General features: G+C 42.6%; 1 protein-coding gene across 1 annotated transcript; it reads right to left on the reverse strand.

The window, feature by feature from the left end:
• Positions 1 to 337: 337 nt before the first annotated feature.
• LOC101122242 (histone-lysine N-methyltransferase SETMAR) lies at positions 338 to 13,135 on the reverse strand. The gene is made up of 4 exons (XM_042237246.1): positions 12,980 to 13,135; positions 12,671 to 12,703; positions 12,553 to 12,582; positions 338 to 1,452 (listed from the first exon to the last, which is right to left on the reverse strand). The coding sequence occupies exons 1-4, from the start codon at positions 12,992 to 12,994 to the stop codon at positions 436 to 438; spliced, it is 1,095 nt and encodes a 364-aa protein (XP_042093180.1). The 5' UTR covers positions 12,995 to 13,135; the 3' UTR covers positions 338 to 435.
• Positions 13,136 to 13,347: the final 212 nt, after the last annotated feature.

Genomic DNA, 13,347 nt, shown 5'->3' on the forward strand with positions numbered 1-13,347 from the left:
GACCACTCTGCTCAGTAAGTTGGCTGGAAATGCTGCAACACAAAGAGCCCAAGGATGAACAACAGATATAGATCTTACCATGCAGTGCTTGTTTCTAGCCTGCTTGCAAACTTTATGGATACACGACTGTATAATTGTTACTAGAAAGATCACTGGCATTATTATTGTTACAAGCTTTCCTTTCCTTTACTTACTGTTATTTTAAAAAGAACAATAAGCCAGAAGGAACCTGGTCACATTATTCTTTCCTGCTCCCAGTGAAGTATGCCTTTCCAAATATGGAAAGGAAGTGTTTTAATATGATGGGGCTACTATAACAAAAATGCCATAGACTGGGTGACTTACAAACAACAAATTGTTTATTTGGTGCAAAAGTAATTGCAATTTTGGACCATGAATTTTAAATTATTATAACTAGGCTCAAACACATCTTTATTAGTCAAAATAGGAACCATTACAATCAACACATTTTTGCCAACGAGAAATAAGTTCGTTTATTCCTGTAGCGTAAAAACCTGTGCTTCGGGATTCAACAAATTCTTGGAAAGCATTTTCTGCATCCTGCTGGTTGTGGAAGTGTTTACCCTGCAAAAAGTTGTCGAGATGCTTGAAGAAGTGGTAGTCTGTTGGTAAGAGGTCGGGTGAATATGGTGGATGAGGCAAAACTTCGTAGCCCAATTCATTAAACTTCTGAAGGGCTGGTTGTGCGACATGTGGTCGAGTGTTGTCGTGGAGAAGAACTGGGCCCTTTTTGTTGACCAATGCTGGCTGTAGATGTTGTAGTTTTTGGTGCATCTCATTGATTTGTTGAGCATACTTCTCAGATGTAATGGTTTCGCCAGGATTCAGAAAGGTATAGTGGATAAGACCAGCAGCAGACCACCAAACAGTGACCATGATCTTTTTTTGGTACAAGTTCAGTGTTTTCCCTCGATCCAATCTCTGAGCTGGTGGTCGCCGGTTATCAGATAAAATCCACTTTTCGTGGCATGTCACAATTCGATCGAGAAATGGTTCATTGTTGTTGCGTAGAATAAGAGAAGATGACACTTCAAAACGACGATTTTTTTGAATTTCGGTCAGCTCATGAGGCACCCACTTATTGAGCTTTTTCACCTTTCCAATTTGCTTCAAATGCCGAACGACTGTAGAATGGTTGACCTTGAGTTCTTCGGCAATTTTTCGTGTAGTTTTAAGAGGATCGGCATCAATGATTTCTCTTAATTGGTCGTTGTCAACTTCTGATGGCCGTGCACTACGCTCGTCATCTTCAAGGCTCTCCTCTCCTTTGCGAAACTTCTTAAACCACCACTGAACCGTACGTTCCTTAGCAGTTCCTGGGCCAAATGCATTGTTGATGTTCCGAGTTGTCTCTGCTGCTTTATGACCCATTTTGAACTCAAATAAGAAAATCGCTCGAATTTGCTTTTTCTCTAACATCATTTCCATAGTCTAAAATAAACATAAATAGCAAATAGTAAGTCATTAGGGAAAAAACATAAATCAAGAAATGCCCATTAAAGTGATGTACAACAAAACCACATTTAAGAATATATTCCAATATCAAATGGAAAATTTGAACAATGCAAAAACCACAATAACTTTTGCACCAATCAATACAACAGTATTTTTGGATACCATCCACCAATGGGGAAGGAGAAATGTAACGAATATTTAATATTTATTTCCTTTAAGCAGAGAATGTAGTTAACAGCCAAATTAAGCCACTAATGAGTTTTACAATACTGACCAATACCTGCATTAAACAGCTACAAAAGCAGATCTCACAACTTCAATGCTAAGATGGGGGAAAATCAATCAGTGGAATGGATTCTGTGCTAATAGTGGCATTTCATACATGACAGCACGACAACCACTAGCAATTCAGTATCTTCACAATAAATAATAAATTACCTAATAACAAACAGATTTGGGACAACACTGCTACACACTGACACCACGAAGTGTCACAATTGTTAATGTTCATCACAGCACTGTTTACAATAGTCAGGACATGGAAGCAACCTAGATGTCCATCAGCAGACGAATGGATAAGAAAGCTGTGGTACATATACACAATGGAGTATTACTCAGCCATTCAAAAGAATACATTTGAATCAGTTCTAATGAGGTGGATGAAGCTGGAGCCTGTATACAGAGTGAAGCAAGCCAGAAAGAAAAACACCAATACAGTATACTAATGGATATATATGGAATTTAGAAAGATGGCAATGATAACTCTGTATTTAAAAACATTCTTAAACAATCTGATTTCTTTTAGATTTCTCATTAATTTTATAACCACTATCGCAGTAACATACAAATGTGAAACCTTAAAACTGAAAATATCTTGCACTGGAATAATACCATTTTTAACTAATAGCCAGAAAGCAAGAGGAAACAAAATAAATCTACATGTCTGCATCATGGTATTAAAGACACCAAAAGCTTTACCTTCTGTTTAACCTTCAAAATGTATCAATTACAAAGACAGCTAAAGGGAAAAAAGCTCCTACCTTTCCCCATCATTTTTCCTTTGGGAAAACTAAACCAACAGGTTTGTTTCTCAAGGAACATGCAAAACCTTACCTGCTGGCCTCTCCATGGGAGGAAGAAAAACATTATTTACATCTGATGTCCAAAGCCGACTGGAAGTAAAATCTTTTCTTCCCCCCACCCTCTTTTGGCAGCTCAGATCAGCATGTGGGACCTTAGTTCCTTAACCAGAGAAGGAATCTGGGCTCCCTGCATTGGGAACTTGGAGTCTTAACCACTGGACCACAGGGAAGTCCCTGAACTCTTTTTATTAACAACAACAAAAAACTTTTGGGGCAGATCAAAATAAGCCAGGTAAATAAGTAAGAAAGTGTAGAAAGTGAAGGTGCTCAGCCGTGTCCAACTCTTTGCAACCCCATGGACTGTAGCCTACCAGGCTCCTCCGTCCATGGGATTTTCCAGGCAAGAATACTGGAGTGGGTTGCCATTTTCTTCTCCAATAAGAAAGATGTAACAGAAAATAGGCATACTATTTCAGCCAACTGGTTTACTGAAAAAGCAAATAAAGATATGTAATAATAAGTAAACTTTTCATGCAGATATTTTGCAACAAGACCCACTGTTTTCCCCCACCTTCATGAAATTTCCCTTTACTGAATTTTCGTACAGAATTCTTCCAATTTTTCTGGTCTGAGAAATTCCAAGTTGACATACTATGCCTATACCTTCCCTGAATCTTATAAAAGATCACAAAACAGAACCTTTTATTGGAAAAACACTAAAATTTTTACACTCCACTCTGTGCATTTGGTTGCCAAGTTGTGTCCAATTCTGTGACCCCAAGGACTTAGGCATGCCAGGCCTCCCTGTCCCTCACCATATCCTGGAGTTTGTCCAAGTTCATGTCCATTGAATTAGTAATGCCATCCAATCATCTCATCCTATGTCATCCCCTTCTCCTTCTATCTTTCTCAGCATCAGGATCTTTCCCAGAGAGTAGGCTATTCACAATTGGTAGTGAAAGTATTGGAACCTCAGCTTCAGTCTTTACAATGAGTATTCAGGGTTAATTTCCTTTAGGATTGACTGGTTTGATCTCCTTGCTGTCCAAGGGATTCTCAAGATTCTTCTCCAGCACTAGAATTCAAAAGCATCGTTTCTTTGACACTCTGCCTTTTTTATGTTCCAACTATCACATCCATACATGACTACTGGTTTGACTATACAAACCTTTGTCAGCCAAGCAATGTCTTTCCTTCTTAATACACTGTCTAGGTTTGTTATAGCTTTCCTGCCAAGAAACAATCGTCTTTTAACTTCATGACTGCAGTTACCATCCACAGTGATTTCAGAGACCAAGAAGAGGAAATTTGTCACTGTTTGCACCTTTCCCCCTTCTACTTGCCATGAAGTGATGGGACCAGATGCCATGAACTTAAGATTTTTAATAGTGAATTTAAAGCTGGCTTTTTCACTCCCCTCTTTTCACCATCATCAAGAGGCTCTTTAGTTCCTCTTCACTTTGTATCATTATAGTAGTATCACTCATCTCACATGTTAATAAAGTAATGCTCAAAATTCTCCAAGCCAGGCTTCAGCAATACGTGAACCATGAACTTCCAGATGTTCAAGCTCGTTTTAGAAAAGGCAGAGGAACCAGAGACCAAACTGACAACATCCGCTGGATCATTGAAAAGCAAGAGAGTTCCAGAAAAACATCTATTTCTGCTTTATTGACTATGCCAAAGCCTTTGACTGTGTGGATCACAATAAACTGTGGAAAATTCTGAAAGAGACAGGAATACCAGACCACCTGACTTGCCTCTTGAGAAATCTGTATGCAGGTCAGGAAACAGTTAGAACTGGACATGGAACAACAGACTGGTTCCAAATAGGAAAAGGAGTACGTCAAGGCTGTATACTGTCACCCTGCTTATTTAACTTCTATGCAGAGTACATCATGAGAAACGCTGGACTGGAAGTAACACAAGCTGGAATCAAGATTGCCAGGAGAAATATCAGTAACCTCAGATATGCAGATGACACCACCCTTATGGCAGAAAGTGAAGAGGAACTAAAAAGCCTCTTGATGAAAGTGAAAGAGGAGAGTGAAAAAGTTGGCTTAAAGCTCAACATTCAGAAAACTAAGATCATGGCATCTAGTCCCATCACTTCATGGGAAATAGATGGGGAAACAGTGGAAACAAAGTGTCAGACTTAATTTTTGGGGGGCTCCAAAATCACTGCAGATGGTGACTACAGCCATGGAATTAAAAGACGCTTACTCCTTGGAAGAAAAGTTATGACCAACCTAGATAGCACTTTGCTGACCAAGGTCTGTCTAGTAAAGGCTATGGTTTTTTCCTGTGGTCATGTATGGATGTGAGAGTTGGACTGTGAAGAAGGCTGAATGCCGAAGAATTGATGCTTTTGAACTGTGGTGTTGGAGAAGACTCTTGAGAGTCCCTTAGACTGCAAGGAGATCCAACCAGTCCATTCTGAAGGAGATCAGCCCTGGGATTTCTTTGGAAGGAATGATGCTAAAGCTGAAGCTCCAGTAGTTTGGCCACCTCATTCGAAGAGTTGACTCATTGGAAAAGACTCTGATGCTGGGAGGGATTGTGGGCAGGAGGAGAAGGGGACGACAGAGGATGAGATGGCTGGATGGCATCACTGACTTGATGGACGTGAGTCTGAGTGAACTCCGGGAGTTGGTGATGGACAGGGAGGCCTGGCGTGCTGCAATTCATGGGGTTGCAGAGTCGGACACGACTGAACGACTGAACTGGGTATCATCTGTGTATCTGAGGTTGTTGATATTTCTCCCAACAATCTTGATCCCAGCTTGTAACTCATCCAGCCCAATATTTCCCATGATGTTCTCTGCATATAAATTAAAACAGCAGGGTGTCAATAAACAGCCTTGTCATACTCCTTTCTCAATCCTGAACCAGTCAGTTGTTCCATAAAGGATTCTAACTGTTGCTTCTTGACCTGCATACAGATTTCTCAGGAGACAGATAAGATGGTCTGGTATTCTCATCTCTTTTAAGAGTTTTCCCAGTTTGTTATGATACACAGTCAAGGGTTTTATGGTAGTCAATGACACAGGAATAGATGTTTTTCTGGAATTACCTTGATTTCTCTATGATCCAATGAATCCTGGCAATTTGATCTCTGGTTCCGCTACCTTTTCTAAAGCTAGCTTGAATATCTGAAGTTTCAGTTTATGTACTGCTGAAGCCTAGGTTAAAGGCTTTTGAGCATAACCTTACTAGCAAGGGAAATGAGTCCAACTGGCCAGTAGTTTGAACACCTTTTTACTAATGCCCTTCTTGGGAATTGGGATGAACTGACCTTTTCCAGTCCTGTGGCAACTGCTAGGTTTTCCAAATTTGTTAATATATTGAGTGCAGAACTTAAATAGCACCATCATCATCATCATTTAGGATTTTAAATAGCTCTGCTGGAATTCCATCATCTCCACTAGCTTTACTTGAAGCAGTGCTTTCTAAGGCCCACTTGACTTTACACTCCAGAATGTCTGGCTCTGAGTGAGTGACCACACTATCGTGGTTATCCGTGTCATTAAGATCTTTTTTGTACAGTTTTTCTGTGTATTCTTGACATCTCTTCTTGAGCTCTTCTGCGTCTATTAGGTCTTTACCATTTCTGTCCTTTATTGTGCCCTTCTCTGCATGAAATATTTCTTTGATATCTCTAATTTTCTTGAAGAGATTTCTAGTCTTTCCCTTTCTGCTGTTTTTCTCTATTTCTTTGCATTGTTCTTTGAAGAATGCCTTCATGTTGCTCTGGAACTCTGGATTCAGCTGGGTAAACCTTTCCCTTTCTCCCTTGCTTTTTGCTTCTCTTCTTTCCTTCACAGGTCAGTGCCTTGTTGTAGAGAAGAAGCTTGTGTAACTCAATAAAGCTATGAGCCATGCCATGCAGGGCCACCCAAGAAGGACGGGTCATAGTGGAGAATTCTGACAAAACGTGATCTACTGGAGAAAAGAATGGCAAACCACTCCAGTATTCTGGACGCAAGAACTCCATGAACTGTGTAAAAATGCAAAAAGATATGACACTGAAAGATGAGCCCCACCATGTTGGAACATGTCCAATATACTACTGAGAAAGAGTGGAGGACAATTACTAATAACTCCAGAAAGAATGAAGAGGCTCAGCCAAAGCAGAAACAAAACTCAGTTTTGGATGTATCTGGTGAAGAAAGTTAAAATCCAATGCTGTAAAGAACAGTATTGCATAGGAACATGGAATGTTAAGTCCATAAATCAAGGTAAATTGGACATGGTCAAGCAGACGGCAAGAAAAAACATCATCTTAGGAATCAGTGAACTAAAATGGATGGGAACAGGCAAATTTAATTCAGGTGACCATTATATCAACTACTGTGGGTAAGAATCCCTTAGAAGAAATGGAGTAGCCCTCACAGTCAACATAAGAATCAGAAATGCAGTACTTGTGTGCAACCTCAAAAATGACAGAATGACCTCAGTTCCTTTCCAAGAAAAACCATTCAACATCACAGTAATCCAAGTCTATGCCCCAACCAGTCTATGTAGGTCTACGAAGACCTACAAACCTTCTAGAACATAAAAAAATATCCTTTTCATCACTGGATTGAAATGCAAAGCTAAGGAAGTCAACAGACACCAGGAAAAACAGGCAAGTTTGATCTTGGAGTACAAAATGAAGCAGGGCAAATGCTAACAGAGTTTTGTCAAGGTAATACACAGGTCATAGCAAACACCCTTTTCCAATAACACAAGAGACGACTCTACACATGGACATCACCAGATGGTTGATATTGAAATCAAGTGATTATATTCTTTGCAGTGAAGGATGGAGACGCTCTATACAGTCAGCAAAAACAAGATTGAGTTAACTATGGCTCAGATCATGAGTTCCTTATTGCAAAATTCAGCCTTAAATTGAAGAAAGTAGGGAAAACCAGTAGGCCATTCAGGTAGGACCTAAATCAAATCCCTATGATTATACAGTGGAGATGATGAATAGATTCAAGGGAATAGACTCTGGTAGACAGAGTGCCTGAGGAACTCTGGACAGAAGTTTGTAAGAGTGTACAGGAGGTGGTGACCAAAACCATCCCAATGAGAGGAAAACAATAGACTGGGAAAGACTAGAGATCTCTTCAAGAAATTAGAGATATCAAGGAAACATTTCATGCAAGGATGGACACAATAAAGGACAGAAACAGTAAGGATCTAAGAAGCAGAAGAAATTAAAAAGAGGTGGCAAGAATACACAGAAAAACTATGCAAAAAGGTCTTAATAATCCAGATAACCACAACGGTGTGGTCACTCACCTAGAGCCAGACATGCTAGAGTGTGAAGTCAAGTCGGGGTTAGGAAGGCTTACTTCAAAGAAAAGTAGAGGAGGTGACAAATTGCAGCCGAGCTATTTCAAATCCTAAAAGACAATGCTGTTAAAGTGCTGCACCCAGTATGTCATCAAATTTGGAAAACTAAGCAGTGGCCACAGGACTGGAAAAGGTCAGTTTTCATTCCAATCCCAAAGAAGGTCAATGCCAAAGAATGTTCAAACTACTGCACAACTGTGTTCATTTCACATGGTAGCAAGCAAATGATCAAAATCCTTCAAACTAGGCTTCAGCAGTATGTGAACTGAGAAGTTCCAGATGCACGAGGTGGGTTCCAAAAGGCAGAAGGACCAGAGATCAAATTGCCAACATCTGCTGGATCACAGAGAAACCAGGGAATTCCAGAAAAACATCTACTTCTGCTTCATTGACTATGCTAAAGCCTTTGACTATGTGGATCACAACAAACTGTGGAAAATTCTTAAAAGAGATGGATAGCCCAACATAGTTGTCTCCAGAGAAATCTGTATGCAGGTCAAGCATCAACACTTAGAATCAGACATGGACTGACCCACTGGTTGAAAACTGGGAAAGGAGTATGTCAAAACTGTATATTGTCACCCTGCTTATTTAACTTCTATGCAGAGTACATCATGTGAAATCCCAGGCTGGATGAATCACAAGCTGGAATAAAGATTGCCAGAAGTATCAACAACCTCAGATACGCAGATGATACCACTCTAATGGAAGTAAGTGAAGAGAACCTAGAGAGTTCTTGATGAAGACTAAAGAGAAACGTGAAGAAGCTGGATTAACACTCAACATTCAAAAGACTAAGATCATGGCATCTGGTGCCATTTCTTCATGGCAACTAGAAGGGAGAAAAGTAGAAACAGTGACAGATTTTATTTTCTTGGGTTCCAAAATCACTGTGGACAGTGAATGCAGTCATGAAACTAAAAGACGCTTACTCCTTGGGAGAAAAGCTATTACAAACCTAGACAGAGTATTAAAAAACAGAGACATCACTATGCTGACAAGGTCCCAAGAGTCAAAGCTTTGGTTTTTCCAGTAGTCACGTGCGGATGACACAGTTAGACCTTAAAGGCAGCTGAGTGCCTAATCCCTTCAAATTGTGGTGTTGGAGAAGACTCTTCAGAGTCCCTTGGAGAGTGTCAAACCAGTCAATTCTAAAGGAAATCAACCCTGAATGTCTATTGGAAGGACTGATACTGAAGAGGAAGCTCCAATATTTTGGCTATGTCAGGTGAAGATGCAGCTCACTGGAAAAGATCTTGATGCTGGGAAAGATCAAGGGCGAAGAAGGGGGAAACAGAGGATGAGATGGTTGGTTAGCATTACTGGCTCAATGGACTTAGTTCAGTTCAGTTGCTCAGTTGTGTCCGACTCTTTGCGACCCCATGAATCGCAGCATGCCAGGCCTCCCTGTCCATCACCATCTCCTGGAGTTCACTCAGACTCATGTCCATCGAGTCAGTGATGCCATCCAGCCATCTCATCCTCTGTCGTCCCCTTCTCCTCCTGCCCCCAATCCCTCCCAGCATCAGACTCTTTTCCAACGAGTCAACTCTTCACATGAGGTGGCCAAAGTACTGGAGCTTAAGTTTGAGCTAATCCAGGAGATAGTGAAGGACAGGAAGCCTCGTATGCTGCAGTTCACGAGGCCACAAAAAGCAACATGACTTAGCAACAATACACATTCAGTTCAGTTCAGTTCATTTCAGTCTCTCAGTCGTGTCCGACTCTTTGAATCCATGAATCACAGCACGCCAGGCCTCCCTGTCCATCACCAACTCCCGGAGTTCACTCAGACTCATGTCCAACGAGTCGGTGATGCCATCCAGCCATCTCATCCTCTGTCGTCCCATTCTCCTCCTGCCCCCAATCCTTCCCAGCATCAGAGTCTTTTCCAATGAGTCAACTCTTCACATGAGGTAGCCAAAGTATTGGAGGTTCAGCTTCAGCATCAGTCCTTCCAATGAACACCCAGGACTGATCTCCTTTAGGATGGACTGGTTGGATCTCCTTGCAGTCCAAGGGACTCTCAAGAGTCTTCTCCAGCATCACAGTTCAAAAGCATCAATTCTTCAGTGCTCAGCCTTCTTCACTGTCCAACTCTCACATCCACACATGACCACAGGAAAAACCATAGCCTTGACTAGACGGATGTTTGTTTGCAAACTAACATCTCTGCTTTTGAATATGCTATCTAGGTTATTCATAACTTTTCTTCCAAGGAGTAAGCTTCTTTTAATTTCATGGCTGCAGTCACCATCTGCAGTGATTTTGGAGCCCCCCAAAATTAAGTCTGACACTTTGTTTCCACTGTTTCCCCATCTATTTCCCATGAAGTGATGGGACTAGATGCCATGATCTTCGTTTTCTGAATGTTGAGCTTTAAGCCAACTTTTTCACTCTCCACTTGACTTTCATCAAGAGGCTTTTTAGTTCCTCTTCACTTTCTGCCATAAGGGTGGTGTCATCTGCATATCTGAGGTTACTGATATTTCTCCCGGCAATCTTGATTCCACCTTGTGCTTCTTCCAGTCCAGCGTTTCTCAGGATGTACTCTGCATATAAGTTAAATAAGCAGGGTGACAATATACAGCCTTGACGTACTCCTTTTCCTATTTGGAACCAGTCTATTATTCCATGTCCAGTTCGAACTGTTGCTTCCTGACCTGCATATAGGTTTCTCAAGAGGCAGGTCAGGTGGTCTGGTATACTAACCAAAATGCACACAATGGAAAGAATGGATTTCCCTGGTAAGCAAAGGTTATGCTTCAGTATTTTCAGCTGTCTTAAATTTCCCAAATTCTGCAGTAGCATTAATCTGATACATTAATATTACCACAAGCCACATAAATGACTGTGCCAAGTTGCTTCAGGCATGTCTGACTCATTGCGACTTTATGGACTGTAGCCCACCAGGCTCCTCTGTCCATGGGGTTCTCCAGGAAAGAATACTGGAGTGGGTTGCCATTCCCTTTTCCAGAGGATCTTTCTGACCCAGGGACAGAACTCACATCTCCTGAGGCTCCTGCACTGCAGGGGGATTTTTTTGCCCTTGAGCCACTAGGGAAGCTACAGGACAATGACTATATCTACTGTATTTTACCCAGACCAGAAACAACATTGTTTAGTGAACCTATTATAACACAAACTTAAAAAGTGGTAAATAAGATAAAGCTCCTACTTTTCAAGAGGCTATGACACCAAACTCTGGTTGATTTTGAGATACTCATATTCAAGATGTCAGTGGCCCGCAGTATGCATTAGCAGCACTGGAACATTTCGAAGACATCATGGTCTTCAAAGATGAGTTTGAAATCTACCTTTCCGGCTGCTATTTTGGCTTCGTTTCCACTTTTGAAGGAGCAGGTTTATAAAAGGTAAAGTTATTAGGTTGGTGCAAAAGTAACTGTGATTTTGCATTGTTGAACTTTGCTGTTTGATATAGGGATACATTCTAAAATTAATGAGGTTATGCTATTCCTCAATGTGCATTTATCGCTTTTTAAACTTTTGATTTATTACTTGCTATTTATTTTATATTAATTTGAGACTATAAAAATGATGTTAGAGAAAAAGCAAATTAGAGTGACTTTCTTATTCCAGTTCAAAATGGATCAAACACACATTTGGCCCAGGTACTAAGGAAAGTACAGTGCAGTAGTGGTTCAGGAAGTTTCAAAAAGGAGACAAGGGACTTGAAGATGAGGAGTGTAGTGGCTGGCCATCAGAAGTTGACAGCTACCAACTGACAGCATCATCAAAGCTGATCCTCTTACAACTACACAAAAAGTTGCCCAAGAATTCAACATCAACCATTCTACCGTCATTTGGCATATGAAGCAAATTGGAAAGGTGGAAAAGCTTGATAAGTGCGTGCCTCATGAACTGAATTCAGATCAATAGAATCGTGATTTGAAGTGTTGTCTTCTCTCATTCAATGCAACAACACTGAACCATATCTCAATCCAATGGTGAAGAGCCACAAAAACTAGGTTTTTATCCAACAACCGGCAGTGACCAGCTCAGTGGCTGGATCAAGAGGAATCCCTGAACTTGTACCAAAAAAATGTCATGGTCCCTGTTTGGTGGTCTGCTGCCAGTCTGATCCACTACAGCTTTCTGAATCCAAGTGCAAGCATTACATCTGAGAAGTATGCTCAGCAAACGGATGAGATGCACCAAAAACTGCAGCGCCTGCAGCCAGCACTGGTCAACAAAGAGGGCCCAATTATTCTCCATGACAACGCCAGACCACAGATCATACAACCATGCTTCAGAAGTTTTATGCATTGGGCTACAAAGTGTTGCCTAATTTGCTGCCATATTCACCTACTCTCCTGCCAACCACTTCTTCAAGCTTCTTGACAACTATTTGCACGAAAGCTGCTTCCACAACCAGAATGACTAAGAAAATGCTTTCCAAGAGTTCATGGAATCCCAAATCAGGGTTTTATACACTAAAGGAATAAACAAACTTATTTCTCATTGGCAACAATGTGTTGATTGCAATGGTCACTACTTTGATTAGTAAAGATGTTTGAGCCTAGTTGTGATTTAAAATTCACCTTCTGTTTGCAAAGACCTAACAACACTCAATTTCTTCGCTGGGTTTAACCCCAAGAAAAAGACAGGTCAAGGGTCTTATTTTACTTACAGCTGATAGCTTTGCCAATCTCCTCTTGAGCTTTGGAAGTATATAAAATGAGCAAGGAATGCGTGGTATGGAGCAAACCGAGACCACCCCCAAGGAACGGAGCGGGATGGCGTCTTACCTCCTCCTTTACTGACCCCTCCGCGGAGATGACCTGCAGGAAGAAAGAGACAACCAGTGAGCGCAGCTCGCGAACAATACTGCTCTGACGTCCAGCGGCCACGGGCGTGTGACATCAGCTGCCTTCACCGCACCGTTCGAATCGCCCACCCAAGCTCCTCCGGCCGCCGAAAGTCCCGGAATCGCCCGCCGCCCATTCACCGCAGCTCCGGCCGCCTCCCCGGCCCACCGCGGCGGGCCTGGGCCTCGCGTGGCTCTGGGGACGGCCGGGCGGCGGAGTGGGCGTGTGCGGGACGCGGCCACTGCTCACCTTCCTCTTGGGCATCGTGGCGAAGGGGCGGGCGAGAGCCGTGTGCCTGAGGGCCGCGGCGCGCCGAGAGCCTTCGCGAAGCTGAGTAGCCTGACCGCAGCCGCTCCTCCCGCCGCCAGAGCTGCTGGGACCCGCGGCGGGGGTGGTGGGAGAACCGGATGGAACCGGATTGGGAGCCCGCCCCCTCCTCCCCCCGCGTCCCCAAGCCGCCGGCCGCCCCTCGCCCTCGCCCCCGCCCAGCGGCTGCGGGGTCCACCGCTACGCGACCCGCTCCCTGAGTAGGTGAGGCCGGCCGTCACTCGACCACTGCGCCCCGCCCCTATTCTCGGCGCCCCCACCCGCCCACCGTCTCGAGGGGGCCCCCAGAC

This window comes from Ovis aries, chromosome 1 (genome assembly GCF_016772045.2).
Source record: "Ovis aries strain OAR_USU_Benz2616 breed Rambouillet chromosome 1, ARS-UI_Ramb_v3.0, whole genome shotgun sequence".
NCBI classification, from domain to species: domain Eukaryota; kingdom Metazoa; phylum Chordata; class Mammalia; order Artiodactyla; family Bovidae; genus Ovis; species Ovis aries.